Source organism: Ascidiella aspersa, chromosome 5 (assembly GCF_963924565.1).
Source record: "Ascidiella aspersa chromosome 5, kaAscAspe10.2, whole genome shotgun sequence".
In the NCBI taxonomy this organism is placed as follows: Eukaryota; Metazoa; Chordata; class Ascidiacea; order Phlebobranchia; family Ascidiidae; genus Ascidiella; species Ascidiella aspersa.
The window spans coordinates 24,370,852-24,398,447 of record NC_139451.1 but is presented as its reverse complement, the minus strand read 5'-3'; the positions used below and the strand labels follow the sequence as shown (position 1 = coordinate 24,398,447).

The following is a 27,596-nucleotide window of genomic DNA, read 5'->3' as shown; positions in this document are numbered from 1 at the left end:
TAAATAAAAGAGCTGTCAATTGCGACTTACTGTTGTCTGTTACTACCGAATACAAAATGTCATCAGCTGAGACACTTAACTTTGGGCCAGAATGGTGAGCAATTAATATTTATTTAAATTAGCCAAGTTATGCGCGTTAATTTTTTGGTTCTTTGCATTTTGTTTTCAAAACCATTACAATTGTGCTAATTAAATATCTATCTATGGGTTAGCTATGCTTAAGTTTATGGAGAAAATAAATATGTCGGGTGTCATTATTGTAAAACCTGTTTATAAAACCATAATTATGTTTGCAAATCCATATAGGTTGTGCAGTTATTATTTAAAGTACCGATTGCGGCACTGATCTAGATTCCTGCCAAATTTTCATCCAGGGTTTATATTGCTAACATTGTTGAGGTTACGGTCCCACAACCCTGTTGGCTAGTCTGGAAAGTATAGCGGATCTCGATGAGATCTTGGTGCACAGCCGAAAAAATCTGGGAAACCGGGTGCAAAAAAGGGAAAAAAAAGTGCAGCTCGGGTGCACTTTTAAATTTCTCGCTGCACTTCAAGAATTTACGATGCACTCTGTATTGCACTGTAAACGTTTTTTTTGCAGTTAACATTTTTTGGGGCTGCACTTTTGAAAGGTTGAAAAATTTTGCGGGTGCACTTACTTTCCACAGTGGCATGATGAGGTGAAAAATATCATTTCTTGCGTAATGCGTATATATCGCAGAATTTTAGCATAGGATTTTGATGTGGTACCCAAAAGTTATCTTACAGTATGGTGTGCCAAACAGCATCTTCCAATTTATATAGACGTACATAAATTAAGTCAACATTTACATGAATTTAGCATTGAGGTTATGTATTTATTTTTAGGTTGCGCGCTCTGTCCGGTGGAACAAGTGTGACCAGTCCACCTGCCTCCCCCGCAGTTCAGTCTACGGCAAAATTCAAACTTGCAGAATTTCGGTTGGTTTTTCTTTGATTTAAACCTTCTCTTTTTTTCTAAACCAAACACAACAGTGGTTCAGTTTGTATATTGTGCTGCGCTGCCATACAGATTGGTCCAAGCTGTAATAATCCATCTATTATACTTTAGATATGGCCGTGAAGAGATGCTTGCCTTGTTTGTTATAAAAAACGACACGCCAGAAGAACTGTTAGAAGCCCCACATCTTATCAGCGAAGCGCCACTACAGCCACTTGCCCTTATTCCATTGACGGAAGAAGATCAGGTAAATTTAACACTCAGCTTATTGAAACAAATAGCTCCCAGCAGTGTCTAATAGTGGAATTTTAAATTAAAAGTTTCAGTCATTACATTCACAAAAGATCTATTTTTAAGTTTTTACCTTACTTTATCTGCGGTAGATATGAAAATTTGCTTTTTGTTGAATGCATAATTTTGCACATTGTTGGCATTTTAACAATTTTTATTGGTTAAATTTCCATCATTTTATTTATATATATAACAAACAGTTTACTCTTTAGTAGATTGCTTATTTTTTTCTTTTCATGCCGATTAAAAACAACAAAAGTAGATTGCTTATTTTTTTCTTACCAAGTTGTATTTTCAATAACAAAAGTAGATTGCTTATCTTTTCTTTCCAAATTGTACTTACGAGCATATTTTTTAGAGAGCCTTTTCTGGTGTGGTCAATAGCGACATACATTATCGCACGAGGGGAGGAATCGCGGGCCGGGGCCGGTCGGCCCCTCCTCGAGGCAGAGGCCGGGGGAGGGGTGATGGATTTTCTCGCAGCATAAGCCAGAACGAGGAGGGCACAGGACCCCCTTACTCCCGCGGTGGGTCCAGAGATTTCGCGAGAAGGGAGAGTTGGGATGAAAGAGGCCGGAATGGTAGTATAAAGTTGTTTTAATTGTTTTGTTCTTTTTTTGGCAGCATAGTGCTAAAATGATTTATTTTCAATAGCTTATCACACAAAGATCAAACTAAGTACAGAACTTAGTAAACCAAAAATCATTTTGTTTGAATGTTATAATATAATAAATATATTTCGCTAAAAAAAGCATATTCAGTATCTACAAACATAACACAATATATATAAGTCTAGAAGTATGCTAATAAAAACTTAAACCAACTGTTCTAGGAGAAAAAGATGCAGTCTGTAAAGTGACATGACAAATGATAACACAGAAAAAAAACGCGCCATGAGGTGAAAATAAAATGATGGCTAACCTAATTACCCCAGAAACTTTATTTCTGCTGTTACATGGTCAATCATACTCTAACCTTTTTAGGGTATATTGTTCTGTATACTTCTACCGAATAACTAAGGAAGGAAAGGTTTTTTCGTTTGTTAGAGAATTGTTTTTTATGGGGGAAGGCATTAGTTATTTACAAAACGTTATTGCTGTTAGGAATAGCTGACCAGTAAAACTTGTTTCTCCTGCTTATTTGAACTCATAAGTTCAAACAGATATTAGGTCTTTTTTAACAAACATTGATTTTTTTTCCATCAATATAAAAGTGGTTTCCATCATTGTTTTCTGACCCAACCGTTTTTATTTTACAAGATTAAAATTAAAATATTAAATTGTGTTAAAACTGTTGATAAACTGTCTGAAGGCAAAAAAATGCCAAAAATGTTTTTTTTAATAATTTTTTACTGAAATTGTTGTGTGTTTTTTGCATATAATGTCGTATCTCTAGCTTCTTTAGTGATTGGTTGGAAAGTGTCGTAACTTCTTCACCAAACGTAAAAAAACAGAATGATTCAATTATGAAAAACTGTCTATAGAGTACTACTTTAACATAGAAAATCTAATGTGTAAAGCAGGCAATGAGAAATTTAACTCAACTACTTTTTGTATGTAGTACTTGGTACTATATATAAAAATTATTTCTGTTTTTTGACAACAAAACAAAAGGTGACTTTTTTAAAACAAAAAAAAATTAAAATGCGTTTTTCTCAAAAACATAAATTTGGACTTACAACAGTTTTTGTTATTAGCGATGAATTGAATTTATGCCGTTTACAAATCTCTCAGGCCGGGGTATTTCAGAGGAGGGGGTGGTTCACCGTAAACCTGTACGCCGCTCCGACGCTAGTGATGATTGGAGGAGTGACATCATAAGAGGGGGCGGAGACGGCACCGAACAGGAGGGGGGTGCTACCGAACATGCGTCTGATTGGAGGCCACCGGCACCATCGAGAAGGGACAGTTGGCGAGGTATTTCATGCATATTATTGATTTGGGGTGATAGGGATGACCTAAACAATTTTTTCGACACCAATATTTTTTCACAAAGTATATATCATTTTTTATCATAAGTTTTAAACAGATATACATAGGTATAGTTTATTTTATGTTAAACTATCAAAACTCTAAATTTTATACAATTCAGGCTGAGAAGTTATTATCAAAATTGAAAAGCTATTATCAAAAAAGATAACAAGTTATTATTAAAAACAGCCATTTAAACTAACCAGTACTGTTTTTATTCATTTAAAAAATATCTTTATGAGGGACTTACATGTAAATTGTTATTTGCGGGACAACAATTCTTTGGCTTTGACAGTTTGACAAAGTTTTAGCCATTATTTTTACTTGTAATTTGTTTCACCTACTTCTCAAAAATAATTTATTTTAATTTTTACATCGGTTTTCTATGTTTTTGTAAACTAACAATTAAGCTCAAAGCACTGGATAGTGGATAAGTAACTTCATATTTTTTGAAAATATAACGTCTGAAAAAAAACGTCTGAAACTGTAGGTAGAGGGTATGGGACGATCGTGGGCCGTCAGTCATTGGCTGTTTTGGTGTCAACATTTGGTTCCCTAGTTTGACCGGCACTTGGTTCAATTGCTTGTATCAGTTGCTGTTTGTTTAAGGTCGGTCGAACACTAATAACTGGCGTGATGGGGGAAGCAGTCGAGAATGGTCCGGTGAAACTTATAGTCGAGAACGGCGGACGGTTGGAAGAACGAGGTCACTGGGTGGCAGCAAATATGATGTAAGTATTCTGTTCTGTGCTTTAAGAGAACAAAAAGTGAAATCGGAGAACATTTTAGAATTGTACTTGGTTACCAGGAACCTTGATCAAATAATTTTATTGCCTTGCGAGACATTCCACTTTGCGTTTTTTAATCTTAGTTATTCCAAGTCTGCCAGTTTACTGAAGATTTTTATTTGGGAATTATTTATTCAAATGATGTTAATCCAATAAAATTGTCAACAAAATAAGCTTCCTTATAAAAAAAATGTATTAAAAAATTGTAAATGAATAATTTCTGAAAAAAATAAAAATGAAAAATTGTATTAAAAAAGTTGTAAATTAAGATTTCTGAAAAAAATAAAAATAAAAAATTGTATTAAAAAAGTTGTAAATGAATAGTTTTCTCCATGAATAATTTTTCTTGCTCTTTCAGGGTGACTCTGGCTTGATGCCAGAGTGGGCTGATGATGGGGAAGAAAATGAAGTGGGTGTTTTCGATGCTTCTGGAGCTTTTCTAACTGTAAGTTGGTCAACCTGTTACTTAAAATCTAAACAAAAATTTGTAAAAAAGGCTGTTCAGAAAGTAAAAAAGTGTAAAATTTTTGGGTAAAAGTGTAAAATTTTTCGACTTAGCCAGATTTTTGCCTTAAGAAAATATTTTGCTTAAATTACAGATTTATTAATAGTAAGACTTTTTAGGTTGGTTACTGCTAAGTTTTAGTTTTGTGTGTGGATAGGCTTTTTAAAGCGCATTTTTCCGTAAAAACGTCAGCAAAATTTCACTTTTTATATTTTTTTTTAATTACCTATGGGCTATGGTATATGTATAATATGATCTCACTACTTTCATATTAAAAATGTTAAAAAACGTACTCACATGTTTTGACATCACTTCGCAGTAGTGTACGGTTTACCTAATAACTTCCCACTTAACATAAATTAGTAATATGCACCCTCATGCTGATTGCTGGTGTGTGATAATGCTGTGTATAAAGCTCAACAGTTTAATCAAGAAGTATTTTAATTGTTTTATTTGTGGATGAATTTTTATTGTTGATGAGGTTAGTAGTAATAAACAAACCAAGTTTTTGTTTTTAAAAAGTGCTAAATATAATATGGCGCCTCTTTCGGATTAGAAACGTTCTGAAGCTGACCAAAAGTCAGGGAAAAATATCAAGGAAAACGACAAGGCTACAAGCCGAAAACCAGTGGTGGGCAAACCGTCGTTAAGAAAAATTGATGAACGAGACAAAAGTACTTCCAGTGATAAAGATGAATACCCCTCTCCAAGTAACTATAATTAAATGTTCCAAAATTTATGATTTAAAGTTAAATATTTACCAGATCCTGGAACTTTATTGTGCTGGATTTTATATGCTTGAATATGATTTTGGTAGACTAGACTTGGCCACTACAATCTGACTAACTGCAGTTGCCGCTATTAACTAACCTTTCATATTAAAGTCCTCGCAACATGGGTTTTCACATTGTAATGACAGCTATCTAAAGGTGCAAATCAGTTTTCTGTTGATTGCCATGCCCTTTCTTACCATTGTGGGCTGCTATACAAAAACTTTTTTCTTAACATTGCAGGCTGCTATGTAAAAACTTTATGGCGTTTAAATGTGTACATATATTTGTTGCGAATTCATTTAAAAATGACCCAGATTTGTTTTTCTCCATTTGTCCACCTTACCTTTTGCCTAATTGTGTAAAAAAAAATTTTTCTAATATGCAGATAACTGTTTTTAAAACCTTTTTGTGATTTTTATTAAATTAACATAAAAATAAAAATAAAATATCTTTATCTCAATTTCAATCTTTAGTATAAGTTAAATTTCTTTATACTGTCAAATTAGCTATTCTTCTGTGAAAGATCACTATGTTAGTGGACAAAAATCAATTGAGTAGAGTAAGACAGGGAAAAAATATTAAAGGCCACAGTAGGAAGAATTGTGTTTTCAAATAAATATTGTTCATAAACACTGTCACAGGGTTTACTTCTGAGTGGGTCCCACACCTATATATCCTATATCACTTCGCTCAAAATCAGGTTTGTAAATAAAATTCCTTGCCCTTTAGGTAAAGAAGAACAGCCAAGCGAATCCATGTCCAAAGAAAACAGGTCACCTCATGCATCACCGAAAGACAAAGCAAAAGAAGCGGACAGGACTCCTGTAAAAGCGTCGCCTGGCGAGTCTGCAATTAACCTAGAGAAAACATCTCCTGCCAAAATATCTCCATCTCCCGGTAGAAAACAGGTTCCACCAGTGCCTTTAGATATCGACCATCACATGCGAAATCTTCATCATGAACTGGCTGAAAAGTCGCTGCCAAGCTCGAAAGACGCAAGCCAACCAATCCTTGTTGTAACCACAAGTGCCATTCCAGGTTATTTGTTGTCTAGAAGTTTCAAAAAGTCTTTACACTTTTTTGTTGTAAGCAAACTCATTTTATTAGATGGTATATATTGCGACAGAGAGGCACCCCCTTTGTCTCACGATTTCAAAAAATTTGATTAATTGCGACAGATAAGTCTAAAGACGATTTGAAGTCATTTACTTACAAGAGCGAGGAGATATTGTTTTATAAACATTTAGTTGCTAATATTAGTTAGTTTATATTATGAGTTTTATGTTAATATTTGGGTGCCAAGACAATACTAAGCAGTTTTCAAATGAACAATAGCTGTGGTATTGGAATGTTTACCAGGTACAATAGTTATTGATTTAGTTGCCTTGTGTATGTTTTCCAGCAAATATTTCCATTCCTATAGTTTACAATCAATCTTCAACATATGTGCTTTGCCTAAAAAACTCACTGTTGTTTTTCACATTTTTGCAAAACAATCAGTGTTAACCCAAAAAGAAATACTCAATTAATTTATAAACCATCACAGTTGAGCTAATCACTGTATTCTTTTCAAAATATAGTTAAAGGCTTCTTATTTTCATTTGGCTAGGTGGAAAACTTTAATCTCTGCTGTGTTGGTTTCTGACGCAAAAATGTTTAACTTTTTTGTGATTTTAGGTCCAAGTACTTCTCTGCAAGAAGATGTAGATCCCATGCAACATTTGGAGCAAGTAAGTTACTTTTTTTGGAGCGATTTTCACGCTTTGCTAAGCTCAAGCCCCGTGCAGCTATAGAAAAACGTTGTGTTGGGAGCAATTTTTACGCCCAGCTCCGCTCAGTGCAGCTGTAGTGTAAATGGGCTTTAAGAAGTAAATATATTTCAAAATTTACAACCGAAAGTACTAAACCTGAATAAATTATTTATCTTTTATGATTCACCAATATGGAATTATTAGGGCTGACAAAGCAAACACAAGGGCTAAAGTGATTACCTTGATTCCAAACCACAAAACCACAAGCAAATATTTTAAATTGTAAGCCATTCCAATGGCCTTCTGCAAACCATATATCTGATGAACCTGTTTTGTTTAAAAAAATCATCTTTCTTTTGTGAGAAAATTATAATTATATAGTTAATTTCAGACCTTACTGACTATTATGTTTAGGTTTTTAATAATGCTAAGGAATGCGACATTTGCCGGCATTTGGAGAACTTTGTCTCTTTGCCTGAGGCACCCTAGCTTTTTTATTTGAAGATTTCCTGTAACTCTGCATACTTTTTCTGAAGTTGTTTTACAAAAATACTGGCGTTTTTAACAACAGCTGTGTGGCTGACAATGTCTTGTACAGACTTGGTTTCATTTTTGTTGTACTGTCAACAACCCCTAACAGAATGTTGCTAGTAAGAATGTATGTTACATAAGCTATTTTTTTGTCCTGCATTAGATATCAATACTTATTTTGAGTTAAAAATGCTCAACTAACTTTTCATGCTGACTGTTGTTACGTTTGGTCTTAATAACCAAATTTATTTTTCCTTTTAGGCGGCGTTAAAGTTGGTGGACTCCTTATCGGATGCTGACGACAAATCCGATTGGCCGATTTCTGCCAGTTCAATACAGAAAACACCAGATCCAACAGTAAACAAGGTTTCGACTGGTGTTAACATTCCAGACCTGGCAACGAAATGGTTCTACAAGGATCCTCAGGGCGAAATTCAAGGTATCTCAACTTCCATATTCATTTTCTATTTAAAAAACATCAAAAATGAACAAAAATATTTCCATCTCCAATCATTCCCTAATGTATTTTTGCCATTGGCTCTTTTTGTTAAACCATCAACTGCATGATGCTGTCAACTTTCTTTTTACAAAAATGTTTCGCATTTAAAAACTTTCTGGTAATAATAAAGCCACTTAACACTCTTTTAGCTTTTAAAGTTAAATCTGTTTTGCTATGTAAGTTGTGAAAAGTTTTTCTGAATTGTTGTGTTTGCATTCTTTATATTTATCTTTTAAGGACATGGATTTAATATTGTTAAAAATAACTTGACCTGCATTATTAAAATAGGTTTCCCACTACTAAAAAACTTCAACATTGACTAATTGCAGCATGCATCTGTTTTATTTATGAGTGTTATGCATAGTATGTTTTACAAACACACACATGTTTAACTATGCAATAAAGGTCCCTTCAACTCACAAGAGATGCGCGAATGGTTCCTGGCCGGCTATTTTACCCTCAACTTGCTGGTAAAGCGTGCCTGTGATCCCGTATATGTTGCGCTTGGAGAACTCATGAAGAGGACAGGGGGAATTCCATTCAGTATGCCGGCACCTGTGCAGGTAAAATGCCCTCACAAAACAGGGGTCCTCGAGACCGGGGCTTTGAAAAGTGAGAGTTTGTGTGGGACAGGGTCACAGGACATGCTTTTGGCTGAGGGTGAAGATTAGGGGACAGGAACACAAACACACTCTAATTACCAAAAGTCCACAAGATACATTCAGAAAATAATGAATTGTTTCTTACTAAAAAGTGTACTGTACTGAAAGAGTTACTTACCAAAAGTTATTATATTACCATGTGTATTTAACTATTTATACTTGCCCAAAAGTCGTTTTTTTATTAATCATGTTGCAAAATTTTGTTGACAAAAAAATTGAGATGTGTGTTTTTTCTTTTCTTAATATTTTTCTGAAAGTCAATGATCATGTCACAGAAAATGTGTATTAAACCTAAATAACATCATAAACTTAAAACAAAATAGTTAAAAGCTGCCATTTGAATATGTTTTAGTACAGTAAGCCTATTCTAGCAGCTAAATATAGAGTAAGTTTAGCAGAACACGTGTTTTGTGTGTTTCATACAGTGCTAAAATGAATAATGTATAATGTAAAAGGCCCATACAATGTTACTTCTGTACAGGTTAGTTGTGTTTTGATTTTCTATTGAACCTATAACTGATTTCCCTTCCATGTTGATTTTCTTATTGGCACATTTACCTTTATACCATAAACAATGGGATTTTGAAATGTAACTATTCTTAAAAAAAAACAGGCCAATCCAGACATTACATCGGCATTGCAGCAGCAACTACAGGCGCAGCTTGTGTTACAACAGCAGCAACAACAACAAAAACAACAACAGCAGCAAATTCAACAACAATTGATACAACAGCAGCTACTAAGGTTTGTGGAAAAAATTGAAAATATTTAAAAGCTTTTCCTACTTGATAATAGTTTGATCTACATATATATTTAGGTTTACCCATGCATTTATGAAACAACATAATGTCTGTTTTACATGCTACCCAACTAGTAAAAAATTGTAAAAAAGTCTTGTTTTATATTCCACTTTAACGCTTACTTTATAAATCAATTTTTCTAAAAATAGACTGTTTTTTTTTAAATTATCTTGAAAGAGTTACAATTTCATGCAAACCAATTTGGTAAAGTTATCCTCAATTTACAAAATCCAAAAACATGCTGTGAGGTTTAATATAGGCAAAATACGTGCTCACAGTTATGATAAACGCCAGAATTGATGCTTCATAAGGTGAAAACAAACTAGATAAAATTGTGACAAAAACAAAAATTAGGTCACAGATATTGACAAGTTGTAAAAGCACTTGATCAAATAGTGGTGTGTGCCTAAAAACACCCGGTCAGATAATTGTTAAGGAAATTAAAAAAACATGCATCCAGCTGTAAATCAAACCTAAAAATTGGACCAGTCTTAATCACCGTGCACACTGAAAAAAAAAAGACTAACGGAACATTTTTAATTAAACCATAACATACCAATCAAGTAAATGCCATAATCGTTTAGTTAATGGTTATATAGTGACAATTAAAGTCTTGCGGTCTGGCCTAATTTCCTATTTGTATTGCATATATACAGGTTTGTTAATATGCATGATTACCTGAAAATCTATAAGGTTCACGGTTTACGAATTTCTGCTTTGGGTCAATATAAAACTTTGCGGCGAAACAGTGCAGCCAGATTTTATTAAAACAAAATAAAAACGTGCGCTTAAATATTGTCCATTGTGCTTTCAGCAGGACCTTTCAGCAGCAACAACAACAGCAGCAACAACAACAACAACAGCAACAGCAACACCAGCAAAACGCCCTCTACAACGCTGTGATAGCCCAGCTCGGCAAGTCAGAACAGTTCCTCGCCATGTCGGCCCCTCAGCAACAGCAGACCGTGGCGCACTACATGGCACTTCTGCAGCAGCAGCAACAGGCCAAGGTTGCCACCAGCAGGTGATTTGCAACATTTAATATATCGTCACTTTCTTTCTTAAGATTAGCTTCGCTGCCAGCTCTATGCAAAGAATACTGTTGCCACAAAATCCTTAAATCGTTTAAAGTCTTTGATTGTCTTTATACTAATTTTAGTTAAAAAATGAAAAGTTTTGCCCAATTAAAAAAACTTATCGCTGGTTTTATAGTTTTCCATTTTGTGTTTTTTCACCTTTGAGTCAGACATATTGCTTGTTATAATGAAACATAACCCTTACGTTTTTTATCTTGAATTTGGATTTTCATCCAAAACATTACACTAAACCAACCTCTCTTTTCCCTACTCTCATCAGCTTGTCAAAACAATGCTCTTTTTAAGAATCATTATTTTTTTCAAATCTTCTTACTCTCTCATGATCCCCTTTTAAAATCAGTTACCTCCTTTTCTTAATCAGTAGTTTCCATGCGGGATGTCCTTTTTAAGGAATTATGTAGGGTGCCGCAAGTGAAAACATACTGAGAATCACTAAACTCTACAGCAGCGTTTCTCAACCGGTGCGCCATGGAAGGCTGCTTGGTGCGCCGCGAGCGAAAGGAAAAAATGTCGAAATCATTCCAAAATTAATCGGAATAAGACTTAACGGGCAAAAATACGTTTTTATTCTCAAAGGCTGTAAGTCCCTTTAAAGACATGCAACTATAAAACCCATATAATATAAAAATGCAAGCAATTTAAGAGAAATACCGGTACACCTCAAAAATTTCGCGTTCCCTTCGCTCGCAAGGTGCGCCGCCACGTTTTCATACGTTTCTAGGTGCGCCCCTAAGTAAAAAAGGTTAAGAAACACTGCTCTACAGCAAGGGTTCCCGACCTCGGGGCCATGAGCCTTTTGCATGGGGGCAAAAAAAAATTGTCATAATTTTGTCATCTCTAAGTCTACTCCACTATAACTAAACAAATAAATTAAAATTTAATAAAGATACAGCAATCGGCTACTTCTTGATCTTGAGTTTGTCTTTACTGTTAGATTTATTAATAAATATTATTATTTTAAAATTTGCGCAATAGCTACCCCTGAAGGAAGTATAATGGAAGTGGTCTTTTTTGTATTTATATCATTTTATCAATCTAACTACCGCTTAACCAGTGTTTTTTAATTAAAATAACGTTTCCTATTTTTTTTAAATGGTTAAAAAAATGGGTGTGCCAAAAACTTTCAAAGGGGCTAGGGTGTAAAAAAGGTTGAGGAACCCCTGCTCTTTACAGATTGGCAAATTTTCACCGGTGTTATACTTAATCTTTTTGTATTCTTTTCAGCTCCGAACCTGCGCCTGCCCAGCTTAGTGCTTGGGGTGATGGCGACCCCGCCATTGTTAGGCGACCGTCCCCTGTTACCACGGCAACGCAGCAGCAGCAACAGCAATTCCTCGAACTGCTCAAACAGAAGTCGGACATGGTAAAGAAATTCTCTCGACTATTTGTTGCGTTTAATTTGGAATTTGACTGCTGAAACCGTGAAGCAATGAGTTAACGTTTAGTGACTGGCTTCTTTCAGAGGTTTTGTTCTCAGCTGTACAAGTCCTATCGAATTTAATTTAAGTTCACAGGTAAATGTGAATTTTTTGTTTATTCGTAAACAGTCTTTAATCTTACGCTGATAAACAGTTTTAAACGGAATAGTTTCGGAAATTCTTGACAAAATCATTTTTTATCAAAACGTAAACTTATAATGTCCCGCATTTTTACAATGTGTTATTGTGATTTCAGGAACAACTTGAAGCCAAGAAAAAGCAAAATGAAAGAGAAAAGGAAGAAAAAAAGAGAAAGGAACAAAACGAATTGAGAATTCAACAGGTCATCTTTTTTTCCTTTTTTTTTTATAAACTCAATTAACAAATGTTAATTTTGGGCACGGCCATGTACATTGGAAGATTAAACATAATGTTGAAATCATAAATCATTTTTTGCTTTAGAATTTAATTTCTTGATGTAACTTAATTTCTATCAAATAATCCTCTCTTTTTTTATAAATTCAATTGGCGAATGTTAATTTGGCGCATGGTGCTAGCCATATAGATTTTAAGATTGCATTTACTTAAATCAATTTTTGTGTTATATTTCAATTTCTTGATGTTAATTAATTTCTATAAAAAAAATAATTTCTATATACTTTTTTCAATTATGGCTTAAAAAATCCTAAATTTGCTGTAATTTGTTGCTGCATGATTCAGGCCAAACAGGAGGCAATTTTGTTACGTAAGGCAGAAGAAAAGCGCAAGCAACGAGAGTTGGAAGAAATGCAACGCATTCAGGTTTTTCAAGTTATGCTTGTTTGCTAAAGCGAGATGTAGATTTATATGGGATCGGAGGCGATACTCGAAGCCAAGCGTCAGCTGTTGGTACTCGTCCGATACTATGCGGTGCCGATCCGATACCCAATCAAATCGGTTGGCGATCCGGTATCCTTAATTTCACAATTTCAGCCTAGTTTGTAATCTAACCGAGCAGCTTCCAATTTTAAAGGAAATTGATTAGAAACTTCATATGAACGCTAAAGGTTACTAAGTTTCGCAGCAGTAAGGTTATTTCGGCTTAATCATTATTGAAACCGCGTTTTATAATCAATTCTGTTTATTTGACTATGGCAATGACGTCATATGGTATCCAATCAAATCAGCGATCACTTTGCCCAAAATAAGTGTTTCTCGGTTTAGGGATTAATTATTCAGTATCGGACATCTCTAGTGTTTATCGGTTATAACTGTATTTGTTGCGTAAATCGCTTTTACATTTCCTAATCTAAGAACTTTTGTAATAATTTATTTTGTTGCTTTGCCCTACGATTTTAAAAAAGCAATTAAACAACGGTGCGTGTTTGTCTATTTCTAACTATTCTTTTTACTCTTTCCAGGAAGAGGCTTTGCAAAAGAGAAAGGAGCAAGAAGAGATGAGATTACGGGAAGAACAACTCAGAAAGGTTGGTTAATTTTCTGGGACACAGCAATTATCGTCTGAATTGAAATGTTTTCAAATCATTTTTTTAATAAGCCCATTGCGTCCAATATGAGCACCGAGCTAAAATAATCTTGTTCTTAGAAGACTCCTAAAAGTGTATTTTTGTTCAGTTGTACTGTTATGTAAACTCTTGGCTAAGATAGTTTTATCCCTCTTTTTTTTTTGCCCGCAGCATTGCATTGCTTAAACAAACGGCGACGCAAACGTAAGCTAGTTAATAAGCACTTGTGAAAAAATGTAGCAACAATTTTCTTAGACATAAGAATAATCATCTTCTTAGATGTATATATTAAAAAGAAGAACATGTCAACTTAGAACAGGGACGATACAACAACCCTGATTTATAAACTATTAGTGATAAGCACTTGGGAAATGCAGAAAATGAAGAAAACGCTTTTATAAATGTAGAAACTATTTTCCTACCTGCAAGTCCTTAATAATTAAACATTATTTATTTTATTTCACGTTACTCGATTCTCTACTCCGGTGCGTTTGCTCGCGTTGCCCCAATAAAAGCTTACCTAAGACATTTTTAGTGGTTCCCAAACTTTTTTGGCTTATGGCACACCAACAAAATCTCAACAATTCTTGACAATCTCTCGAGACACACTAGTGCAGTGTTTCTTAACCTTTTTGGTGCTCGTACCCCTTTAGCTTTCATGACATTTTCTCCTACCACCTGTCTACAATGGGCGACGGAAGTAAATTAAATTGTAATGATAGGTATTAAACTCAATGTATTTCTAACTTCCGTGTTGAATGCATGCATTAAATACAGTCTTGTAAGTAACAAATATTAACACACAAAAAATCAGTTAATTTAATATTGTTTTTTTTTATGTTGCTTCTCGTACTAAATACAAATATGCCTAAACAGCTCATAATTTCACAATACATGCCATACCCCCTGCTTTGGTGCTACGTACCACCAAGGGGTACACGTACCCCTGGTTAAGAACCCCTGCACTAGTGTGTCGCGGCACACAGTGTTTGAATCACTGGTTTACGTAACTGTTTTTTAGTTATTTTTTATATTTTCTTATTCTAGGAGGAGGAAGCGAGATTGGAAGAGGAAGCGCGCAAGAGAAGGGAAATGGAGGAGAGAAGACAAGAAGCCTTAAGGAGGTAAATTATAATGTATAAAGAGAAAAGTTTTCAATTTCCCGAATAGCGAATAAACGGGGCCAATAATAGAAAGGCAATTACCCGCAAGTGCTTGTTAAACATTCTACTACATCCAAATGCTACAAACACATCTATTTCTGCAGCAAGACAAAGGCACAATGAAATTAATTTTAACTTTTTTTTTTACAACAAGCTTATATGCCTGAAAAATCCTTTTAAGATTTGATGAACTTAGTGGTTCCCAACTTTTTTACCTCCCCCCACCCCCACAAATAAAATTGTCAGGCTTAATGACCCCAGGTTTGTTTTTATACGCCCCAACCAATAATTAGAGAAACAGACTTTTTGATAATTATTAATGGAATTTAAATGCAATATTTTACCCAAATTAAACTTTAAAATCCCTAGAGATAAAATGTTATAATTAATAAATTTTTAATCGCGAAAATCACTTGCGAAACCCTGTAACCTTTTAACGTACCCCTGTTGGAACCGCTTTGTAAAAAAAATCAAAAAAACAAAACAAAACATAGCAGCCAAAGAATAAAAGGCAATTAGAATTTTGCTAAATGTAGCCTTGGACTTTGTTTTGGGAATAAAAGTTTATCATAGAATACAAGCACTAAAAATAATTGTTTTCACACATAAAAAACTACTTGATTTAAAAAAAATTTAAATCAAATATCTTAACTGACTGAACCGAGTTTGGCTATACACTAATACAGAGCTACGTGGTTTTTAACGGAAAGTTTAGAAAAAATCAAAACTCCACACCAGTACCGTTCAGGCACTGGGCAAAGTTTAACACACAAAAGAAATTAATTTAAAGAAAAGGAAATATTTAAATTAAAACAAGCCAAGATAATAATTGGGAATAAATATATTTAAGAAGAACTACTTAAATTATCTCTCAACCCAGTGTTGTAATGACTCAAGTCATTGACTTGACTTAAGTGCACTTCAGTCACTGTTTTCAAATGAATTGACTTGACTTAAGTCTTTTGACCAAAATGACTTGACTTAAACTTAAGTCATTTTGTCAAATAACTTAGGATTGAATTAAGTGTTTTTCGTAAAAATTTTCTTGCACATTTGTGTTATTTTTTTAGTTAAATTGTCGCTCATAATCGGTCTGTTTTAAATAGTTTAGCAGTTTACTTTTTTGTCAATGACATGACTTGAAATTGACTTGCTCTCATAACGACTTGACTGGGACTTGGGTAACCGATGGCTTGGACTGGGGCTTGTTATTTTTGCAAAATACTTCACTTGGGCACAAGTTATTTTTCGAATGTTTTGTTTACAACACTGTCTTAACCTTATATCATCCTAGGGTTGCCAAGCAACAGGAGGAAGAGCGCAAGAGAATCCAGGAAGCCGAGATCCAGCGCAAGTTGGAGGAAGAGCGGGAGAAGAAGCGCCTCCAAGAAGAGGAAAAGAGGAGGCAGGCGCAGCTACGAGCCGCAGAAGAGGAGATGAGAAGGAGGGCTCAAGAGGAAAAGAAGGTCACTTTTGCAAGAATTTAAAGTTGCATGTTTAAATAAATACCCTGGTCTTCTAATAAAAAAACACATTGGATTCAAATTACATTACATTTTATTAATTTTTTTTAAGTAGTTAGTATTTTTACAAAAAAAAATGGCTTTGAATTTAAATTATAATTTTCTCATAGTGTTCTTTAATTATACACTTTTATTATTAAAAAACATTGGATTCAAATTAGGCATATTTTATTTTTTGAATTTTTTGAATCTTTAAGCTTAAAGTTTTAATATAAAAGAAAATTATATTAAAACTTTAGCCTGTATAAAAAAACATAGATTCAAATTGTATTTTTTTTGAATAGGTAGTTTTTTAAGCATACATTTACAATAACATTACATTCAAAGTGAGTTGTTTTCTTTAGAGAAGAAGGTTACTTTTGCAAGAATTAAAATTTACATGGTTAAATAACAAACCCTTGTCTTTGAATAAAATACTCGGGTCACTTTTACAAAGATTTAAAGTTGTTTGAATAAAAAAAGCTTGTTTTTAAAAAATTGACAGTTACATTTAAATAAATGCCCTTGCCCCTTGTCTTATGAAAAAAAAACATTTAATTCAAATTAGACATTTTTTAATTTTTTAAATAGTTAGTCGTCTTGAAGCATAAACTTTTATTATGAAGAGTAGCTTTTACCTTAAATAAGAATTTTTTTACGTTAGTCTTTAAATATACAGTTAAAATAACATTGGATTTAAAATGACCTTTTTTAAGTTTTTTTTTAAGTTGGTAGTCTTTTTTAGGCGAAGAATTACAATAACATTACATTTAAAGTGAGTTGTTTCTTTAGAAATATGTAATTGTTTCATATTGTAATACTCTAAAAATTTCACTCTGTCGCACACTTTTTTACTATTTGACTTTTATTAACCGTAATTACATGTGGCCGCCATGTTGTATCTAATTAACTCAATGAGTAGTGGTATTTGCAATTCGTCAATGCTAATCTAAACTAGATTTGTTTTGCTACGTTTCAGTTGCAAGAAGAAAACGCGAGGAAACAAAAAGAGCAAGAGGCGCAAAGAATCAAGGATGAAGCTGCAAAGAAGGTCTGCATTGCTTTGTTTTAACGAAAGTCAATCGCCCTGTGTTTCAAGCAGAATTGGACAACTAGATTATTCTAGTTTTTTAATTCCATGAATGAGAGCAAAATGCCACTAGTTCTATTTCTAATCTAATTTAAGAATTACTTGTATGATCTAATTCTAGTTGTAATCTAATTCGGATTTTACCAAAATTGTTACTTCGTCCAACGGCATTTTTAGTCTTTTAGTTAAAACAAAGATTTTAAATTAAAACTCTTTAGTTGGAACGACTTGTATGTATTTTTTGCAGTCTAAAAAGCATAAAAATTAGCTCTCACATATACCATTCAAGTTCGTATTAGAATAATTTGCGATTGAAATTAAATTGATTGTAAATAATTAAATGGAAATCTAGTTTAAAATTCTATTCTGATTTGATTTTTTAGGAATTCAATAGTTCTAATTTCAATCTAATTTAAAAAAAACTCAAAACGATCTAATTCTAATCTAATTTAGAAAAACTGAAATTTTAATGTTAATCTAATTTTAAAAAGCCAAAGTAATTTAGGTGTCCAAGTCAGGTTTCGAGTACCTCGTTCGCTGCGAGTTGAAAAAGTCTATAAACCTCTATAGTATTCAATGAAAGATACACACATATACGTGTTCAACAACCGTGATCTATCTCACTGTGTGGAGAAGTTGGTAGAGCGGCGGTCCCGGTAGGGCGGGAGGTCGCGAGTTCGAACCTCATTGCAGCCTAGTTGTTTTTCTAGCCTGCCTTGCTTGCATCATTGATCGACAGATTCGGTGGGTCTGCGATGACTTTCGGTGTACGTTTGTAACCTCTAGTACAGCGGTTCCTAAACTTTTTTTAAAAGAATTTCCTGGTGGACCCGTTGCAATTATTTTAATATTTCGCAGCCTATAAAATTACGGGTTAATTGACCCATTTTTCTTGTAGTGCACAATTGTCACAAGAGACACATAAACACACTATGGTCAAATAATGAAGCATAACTGTTAACTATAAAGACAATAATAATAACAGGTAGTGTTTAAAACATAGTTTAAAAACTTGAAGACCAATTCTCTTTGCGGGCCCTCTAAAACTGCTGTATGGACCCCAGTTGGTCCGTTGACCCCAGTTTTGGAACCGCTGTCCTAGTATATCATTAAAGCGATAGATATTAGCTCATGCCTGAACCAATCGTGTCTTAACGCAGAGACAACAGGAGCAACTGAAAGATATGAAGCTCCCGTCAACCGCTAACTGGGCTCAACAGCAGCAACAACAACAACAACAACAGCAAGCCAGCATGGCCTCGGTTCTCGAGATCCAAAAACTTCAAGAGGAAAAAGAGAGAGATCGGGTCAAGAAAGAACAAGAGGTATGTGACGTAACCCTGGGAATATACTCTCAAAGCTAAATCTGGTATTTTGGGAGTTGTTTACCTTAGGTCTCGTCCCTAAGTATTTCCCTCATTGATGTTTTGTTTTGGTATGTACAACGTTTTTTTGGTATACGGTCTTAATTTTCCGTAACCTCTGAACCTTTGAAATATGCTTCTAAAGCTTGATTAAATCTGGCATTAGTCGTTGCTTACGTTAGGTCTCGTCCCAAAGTATTTCGTTCATTGATGTTTTGTTTTTGTATGTGTCAAGGCCTGAATTTTCTGTAACTTATGAGGTCTCATATTTTTCGATAAAATCGGAAAAGCGGCTGCGAAATCGTTGCGAACGTTACCGTAGCTTTGAATAGTACTTATTTGCAGAACACTACAATCTTACCGAAATATATTAGGTCCGTTGGTTCAAGCCTTTAACATAGAAACAGGTGCACTGTTAAAAATGAAAACACCACTAATTCCAGCAAGTTTACAGGGAAGCATCTAAAGCTTATAATATTGGGAGCAATCTGCTGACACCAAAGCTTGTAAAAGCGCCAATTTACCTAAAAAACTATTAAAAACAATTTTGATTTATAAAAACGTATTAAAAAACAATTTCTAAATAAAGCTTAAACAAGGCATTTCTTTTAATGACAAGTGTTCGAGCAAATGTATTTCGTACTTTGACTTCATCTAAGACTTTATTCCCTCAGCACATGCGAGTCATTCAGCAACAACAGCAGCAGCAACAGCGTCCGGTGTGGGGCGCCGGTGCGACCCCTCGTGGTGGCTCTGTGGCGCCGGCGGGTGGCCAAGGTCGCACCATGACCTTGATGGAGATTCAGCGCGAGGAGGCCAGAAAACAGAAGCAAGGCCAAATACAACAACAACAAACCCAGGTAATTATTTTCATGTTTTTGCCTACCGATAACCTATTTTTTCATATACCCGAAATACAGTAAAAAACGTTAGTTCAACTATTGAACATTAACATTTACAAAGTTGATCTACCTATTTAATTATACAACTTTAAATTATATATCGTTGAGATTAAAATATATATCGGCATTATCGTTAAACCTAAATATTGTCTAACTCGACTTCAAACCACCTTAACATACATCTTTAAAAAAAATTGCAGCCCCAACCGAAACCCGACCTGACCATTCAGGCAGCGGCGGCCTGGGGTGGCACCAGGCCATCAGGCGGTTCCGTGTGGGGCCAAACCCCGTATCAGCACACACAGACACAGCAGGCCGCTTACTGGGAAGTACAACAGCAAGAACAACAACAACAGCAACAACAACAAAATCAAACCCAACAGCGACAGCAAACTGCAAACAGCAACGCGAAGAAACAAGCCAACCAGAAGCAGCAATCTTCAGCAAAGGTGGGGTCGTTTTTCAATAATGCTTCATAGTTTTTTTTAAATGATTATTTAATGGGTGGTTGTCGACGTCTATATTTACCAATTCAAGGTCAGTTAAGTGCTCATTTTTGTAACAGAGACATTGTTGCATGTGCAATACACGTTTAAGAAGGGATTTTTACTCTGTAAGAACTTGGGGACTTTACAAACTAAATTCAGCCTCGACTTCAATTTTTTTTTCATTTGGTTTGTTTTCTACTTCTGTTTACCGAGTGTCACAGAAGCTTCAAAACTGCACTAATTTCGTAAAGTATAGTTAGAATTACCCAAGTACCCAAAATAGTCAAAATCTGTGTATTCCCTCAGCATTTTTCTAATTTCTACCTACACTAAAATATACATTGAATAAATCTTGCTTAGAACTAATATCAGTAAATCTTACCATGTGAACTACTGCAGTCTGCGACTCTATACCAAATCAGACGGCACCCATATATTGATATACACTGCCTTAAATGAACAATTCCCCTTGGCGACTTTTATCAAAAATTATGTTAAACTAGCGCCAGAAAGCTACGGCCTAGTAACCTATTATGTAATCAGCTTATATTTTTCGTGCAATAAATAAGTGAACATTCAAATGCGGTTCGGCTTTAAACTGCATTGGAACAAAGGTAATCTGTGATAAAGAGAAACGTGGTGTACTTCGTTTATTCTGGTTCGTGTCGTATAAATCGGAAAATTTCTTCCGGCTACTAATATCGTTTAAAAAAATGTATTTTACTTTTAATTTATTTGCAATACAAAACAAACAGTAAAGCTTCCGTTTATTCCCGTGCAAACTGAAACCGTTAAGAACAAATGCCTTGGATCTTTCTAACAGTCGCGCAGCAAAAGAGGCGGAAGTAACGGTGGCGATGCGAGCAGCGTAATGGCCTTGTTCCAGCAACAACAACAGCAGCAGCAAATCGAAGACCCGTTCGTGGCCTGGTGCGGAAACCAGATCAAGAAATTGCCAGCCGCCGCCAATCTGGACAGTACGTTGTTCAACCTTTTGTGATTGTTAGTCGTTGTTGTAAACAACTAACTTCAAGTCCTAGTCCCAAGCCAAAGTTCCATTAAATAACAACTCAATTCGCAGTTCAATTCAAGTCGATTTATTTTGAATATATTACAACCCAGTCCAAATCCAAATAATTCCATGTAGCAAGTCAATTTCCAGTTAAGTCGTTGACTATTAAATTTACAAATAAATTTTACCTATTGAAAAAATTTTCCCTTCCAGCCAATATTTCGCATAGTAAACACCTGAAACAAAACAAATAGCAAGCTTTTTTACGTCTCAAAACGAAGGTAGATATCTCATTTTTTTATTTAAAAAAACACTTAGGATTAATGCAAGTCAGACCAGGTTGTTTTTAAAGGTTTGTTTTGGGGAACCGACCGCTTTGGTCCCCCAAACACCTTAAAAAAAACAGTGAGTCAGACCTAGGCAAACTGTGGCACGTGGGCTGTGTCCGGCCCACCAAGCAATTTAATTCGGCCCGCGGCTCGTTTTACATAAAACGTTTTTAGGAAAAAATAGTCCTTTACGTTTTTTTCTTGAGTTTACAATTTGTATTGAATAAGTTACTCTTGAAATGCATTATGACCTATTCAAAACAAGGATATTTACAGTTTTCTTTTAAATGGAATTACACATTTAAATTATTCTAAAAACATAAAAAAGTTTCTCTCAAAATGTTAGTTGAAAGTTTAAATCCGTTTATTTTGCCCAATTACTCTACAGTTAATCAGTTTCTACCCAAAATGAAAGCAAAGTTATTAAAAATGTTATTGTAAGTTTTTCGTTTTGTTTGTGACAAATTGCAAAGTGAAAGCACAAGCGATGGCAAATATTTGTGGAAAATGACTGAACAGTAAGTACTAAGTATTTTACAATAAATTGTGATTAAATACAAAAAAATCGATTCCCAAAAGTTGTACACACAATCTCTCCACAACGCAGACGACACATCTTTCACTAAACCCAACCTCTCCTTTCACAAACAGTCCCCACCTTCGTCGCTTTCCTGCGTGACGTCGAATCACCCTATGACGTCAAGGACTACGTCACTTCGTACCTGGGCGAGACGAAGGACGCGCGCGAGTTCGCCGAGGCCTTCTTGCAGCGACGCTCAGCAGCTAAGAAGCAGCAGCAAATGCAGCAGATGGAGCGACAGCAAAAGGCCAAGCAGCAGCCCGCCAAGACACCACAGGTAAAAAAATCGTCACATATCAATCTCGGCGAACTTTTGAACGTTGCACTGTCCGATACCGCCGCGAAGTCGAGAAATCATCCCAGGTAAAGATTCGGTTTGTAGATCCTACTTTGTACCATGGCTTAACCCAGCGGTTCTCAACCCGGGTGCCGAGAGATTTTTGAAATCCTTTATGATTCCAATTTTTGCTCTATTGGTAAGCTTCTTAATACATTTTGTGCTGTTTCAATCTCGTTTATTGTAACGTTACATTTGACAACTCAGCAAAAAAATACGAGCAAGGGTGCCGCAAGCCTAAAAAGGTTGCGAAACACTGGCTTAACCTTTCAGGATTGGTGCCCCCTGTCACATAGGCCTTCAACAATACTTGTGAGTTGTGACCGTACTTTGTTCACGTTTAAAAAAAAACCTCTATGTTGAATATCACAAGGGAGGCTTTTTAATGAATTTTGACTATAAAATTCGAGTTCAACTGGCTATTATGTAAATTAATTATATCTTTGTGACCCCTGATAGACTGTTTCGTGTTATTTTCACCTCGCCCAAAAAAATAAGGAAATAAATAGATAACAAACAAGGGTTGACTTGTTTTAAAAAGAACTTGCTTACAATGTAGATTTTTTGTTCGTGCGAGTTCGAAAAATGCATCCGGGGCTACTTATACCATTTAAAAAACTGTATTTTCCTTTTATCATTTGCAATTCAAGACAAACAATAAAGCCTAAATCGACACGATGGCCTCGCTTTTCAAGAGTTAAAAGTTCGACTCTCACTCAAACACTCTTTTAACTGGTTGACGTCAGTTCATCTTAGCTGGTTGATATAATACGTTTTCCTTATAATGAATAATTTCGTCATAATAGTTCAACTAGCTAATAATTGGAATAATTATATATTTGTGACCCCCGATAGACTGTTTCGTGACCTCCCCTTCACCCTCCCCCCAAAAAATAGAATAAAAAAATAAGCAATGAAATAAATAAATAAATACCAACCAAGGGTTGTCTTCTTTTAAAGAGAACTTGCTTATTGATATTATACGTTTCTGCTGATAAACAAAGAAATATTGCTGTGGTAAATGAAAAGTAACCAATTTGCCCCCGTTTGGCCGTTTAGGCCCAGGCGGCGCCGCAGGGCAGCGTTCCCGGATGGGGGGCGGCCCCACCTGCCCCCGCCCAGGGGGGTGAAGACACCGAGTTTGTGACCGGCAGCACGAAACGGGGCAAGAGAAAGCAACGAAAGCTGCAGAAAGTGGACCCAAGCATATTAGGTGCTGTAGTTTTTGTCTTTTATTTTATATTTTCCGTTTGGCGTTTTGAAAAGCTTACAGCCAATAACGGACCCCAGCTATAATACTGAAATAAGAACAACACCAACATCGGATTAAAACACTGTTCGGAATAAGATCAATTTTGGACTCATACCTAATAGTCGTAATAACGTCTAAATCAGTGGTTCGCAACCTTTTTTCTTTCGTGGCCCATTTACGTTGCAAAACAAATCTGTGGCCCAATAGAATTTTTATGAAAGAAAAAGCTTTTAAAAGCTTTAAAATAGGTTTAGAACAAAGCAGAACATATTTTAAAACATATTATTTATTCAACCGTGCATTAGTGAGATACTTGTGGCTGAACAATAAAGTTACATTCCTTTTCAATTCCTCTCCAAGCCATTATTCCTGTAAAATTGGATATAGTGACACAAATAAAACTAAATCTAGCTTTTTAAATTGGTCTGTGGCCCACCTCAAATGTTCTTATGGCCCACTGGTTGAGAACCGCTGATCTAAATCATATTAAGTCTTAAATCTGTCAAAACAAGCCCTAAACCTAAATGGTCATAATCAGGCCTAAACAACAGTTTAACTAACCCCAAACCCAACTACATCCCCTAATAATTTCAACCCTAACCTAATTTCTAATCCTTACCATTACCTCCAACTAAACTTAAACAGGGGCAAACGTTCCCGCACAAAAGTTCTTCAGCTTAAAAACAACCAGAGAGTCTGCAATCCTTAGGAACTTTATTCCTTACTTTTCTAACCTTAACATAACGCACCCTTTCGGCTCATTTCAACGTAAACAAAAATCTTTTTCGCGTTTCTTGCCGCAGGATTCTCGGTGACCCCGGCCTCGGACCGCGTCAACATGGGCGAGATCGACACGCCGGAGTGAAGCGCCCCGAACCGGTTCCAACCGGTTCTGTCGAAAACTTGAAATCACCTTGGCCACCGCGCTGTGTGCGAACTAAAAGGTGACTGGCGCAACAAAAGCCAGGGAAGGGGCTGGCCGCGGTCGAACACTGTGCCTAAATGCCCGTTGTACAAAAATCAGGCGCCGCTTCAAGCGAGCCAGGGGTTTGGTAGACTTCAAAATACTAGTGCGCTCGCATGTGGCGTTTTTTTGTTTGTTTTGCTGATGAAGACCCGGAAAGGGAGTGAAGAAATGCTAAGAAACGGTGATTTTTGGAATTTAGAAAGATTCTTCACTTTACACGGTTATCGCTTTTTGGTAAACGCCAGTACAAGTTGTTGAAACAGAAAGAATCTTCATGCTGTATTTGCTGGAAACGCGTATATTTCTTCTGTCGGAACCTCTACTTCTGTTACATTTTTGTCGCGAAATGTCTGACGGGTAAATGTCACTATCTGAAAAGTTCAAACGTTTCACCAGTGCATTTATACTTTCCACTGTACTTTCATATAGCATTTCGTCATAATATGAGCAAATTTGTCCACATTTATTTCTTTTCAACGTTGTTGGAAATTAGAACAGACATAAACCATTTTTTTCGGCTTGTCATTATAAATTCGGCTGTAATTTTGTAAAATTTATCAAGTTTGGCAAGTATTTGCTAATTACTGCTAAACAAGTTGAAAACTGTCCGAAGCTTTACGTAATATTAATATAGTTTTGCGTTATATTAACGTCACCTTTTCCTGTCAAAGAAGTACAAAACAGATTATTGTACAACAAAACAATTACGTACCGTCAACCCCGGTCTTTTGTCAATGTGGCAAAAAGTATGCCTTTAAAATAAATTATTTGGACAAACTTTGTTCCATTAAAAAATTACACCCAATTTTTTTATCGTTAGTGCCAAATCAACGAAATTACACCTCACGCAGCCTTAAATGAACTATCGGTAACGTTGTGTCACAGGTATAACGTTTAACCCTGAATTTGAACCGAGCTGTCTTTACACTACTCTATGGTAGCCTTTGTGTGACGTCACACTGCGTATTTGATTAGCAGTTGGCTTCGCTGAAGTCAGCAAAACGCAATGCAGCCCAGCCATTGGGTTGCTGTTTCGCTTGTATTGCAGGCCTCTAATACAAATTCAGCACCTGCGTACAAGAACTATCGTTGTTCTTTTTTTTTAACAGTTTATTTAATGGCCCATGCTCTTTGCGCAAAGGAACTGTGCCAATTTTAAAGTTCACTAAAACATAAATATTTCGCATCGAGATGTTTTATCGTTTGTTTGTCTGGATGTGGTGTGGAACCTATAGTTAGTTGTTCGAAACCTCTTGTCTTGGACACTTTGTTGAGTGCCTTGCAAAAACAGCTGGTGAATATCAGACCTTCTTTCTGTATGGCATTGCTTCTGTTTGATTCCCAAATCTGTTTTGATTTCATGTTTTGATAAATGTTTAACGTAGTTCGTTTACGACGTATCGAAAACCTCGCATTGATGATTGCAGCGTGGACGCTGTGTGAACTTTTTTCTCAAACAATCATACCACAAACTGTTAGTTAAAAATAAACTGCCATTTTTAATTGCCTAATTTCTAAATCCAACATATTTTTTCGAGCCAAATTTTACACTCCGCTTGTAGAGTCAGTCTATTTGGGTTTTTAATTCTTTAAACGTATTGAATGATACCAAGTCCGACGAAACTCTCAAAGACTAAAATGTCGTAAACTGTTGTTTTTTTTTCAAGAAAAGAGTGTTTGCGTGGTGGGTGGAGAGGCATCGTTGTGTGTAAAGTTTTCTTATTTGACACGACCACCCTTTAAAGATTTTTTTTTGCAACCGTTTCAGGCATCCATATGGTCTTCGGAGTTAGTAACTGTAGACAACGCGTTGGCCATACCGTCAAGTTACTTAACTTGAGAACAAAACTTCACAGACAAATAAAAAACGTTTTAAACTTTAGCAGAAGCGGATATCTCAACTGAGTCGGCCCCGAAACCACACTCTTACCTGGAAACCTAAAATGTTTTTGTTTTTTTTCAAAGTAGAAAGGCTCCTTAATCATTTTCACGGACGCTCGCATAAAAAAAGAGATAAAAAAGCACTTTAAGCCAAGCTTATAGATATCTAACTGTTAAAAAATAGCTTATCTTTTCGAACAACAAAAAAAGGCGGGCTGACGGTGTCCAGCTAATTTTTTACACCGAAATTCGTATTTTCGTATTTCTAAATAGCTCACTCAAAATTTGAAGATACCTGTCCTTTGAATTTATGCGAGCATTCATGGAAATGTCACTAGTCGCGTGCGCGTGTACACCTTTCCTTTCTTTTCCAATGGCTTTCGTGCCCGGTTTGATTTGGTGTAGCAGGTGTTGACATCCTTGTTTTTCTATCGTTTGTTATTTCGTTACTTTCTTCTCACCCCACCCCATACTCGTTCGTTCCCGCATACTCGTTTTTCGCCCGGGGACCGCGTACTCTGTCTGCGAATACTCCAAAAAAAAAACTCTAAACCTTTCTACGATTACTTTGTGCCAAAATTGTGCAGAGGAATTGTCAATGGAAGCCGAACGTAAAAAAATAAGTTACCAGATAAAAAATGTATTCGCTAAAAAGCGAGAATTTTTACAGCCAACCACTCCAGCCAAACGACATTTTTTGCTATAAATATCATTTATTAATAAACAAACAAACAAACAAACACAAAAGACGTTCGCAGTTGTGAAGAAATTCGTTGTCGTTTACAAGTCCCCGCGTCGCCGCATTCTTTTTATACACATTTTTATTCTTTCTCCTGTTTTGTCCCCCCATTCAAGGCGGCCGCGGGTCTTTCTCACCGGTTTCTTGCCGGTCATTTCGCTTGTCGCCCTGACAGGCGCTTTTGAGTGTGAGTGTGTTGACGCCGGCGAATAGAAACCTTTTAAAGCGTCCGTGTGATTGCATTGCAAGAAGCGTTGAGCGTGTTTTTAGATTACAGTTTTTCGCAGCCTTATTGGCTGACAGTCTTTTTTTGATCCTTTAAATCGGGATCGCACGTTTCAGCAAATTTTTGGGCGGGCGTAATAAATTTCAACTATGAACTTTGTTGTTAAAACGCGTAATTTTTAGGCATTTTAAAACA

At 35.6% G+C, this 27,596-nt stretch overlaps 1 protein-coding gene across 1 annotated transcript; it reads left to right on the top strand.

The window, feature by feature from the left end:
- Positions 1-27,405, top strand: LOC146145539 (uncharacterized). The gene is made up of 28 exons (XM_083389814.1): positions 1-94; positions 868-960; positions 1,091-1,226; positions 1,629-1,851; positions 3,004-3,186; positions 3,850-3,971; positions 4,387-4,473; positions 5,090-5,243; positions 6,036-6,344; positions 6,984-7,036; positions 7,850-8,027; positions 8,493-8,644; positions 9,363-9,454; positions 10,367-10,573; positions 11,871-12,009; positions 12,321-12,406; positions 12,778-12,865; positions 13,465-13,530; positions 14,617-14,693; positions 16,027-16,198; positions 17,214-17,285; positions 18,485-18,649; positions 19,363-19,548; positions 19,791-19,997; positions 20,902-21,055; positions 22,071-22,276; positions 23,396-23,549; positions 24,392-27,405. Exons 1-28 carry the CDS (start codon positions 57-59, stop codon positions 24,451-24,453), a joined length of 3,861 nt encoding a protein of 1,286 aa, XP_083245940.1. The 5' UTR covers positions 1-56; the 3' UTR covers positions 24,454-27,405.
- The last annotated feature ends 191 nt before the right edge of the window (positions 27,406-27,596 follow it).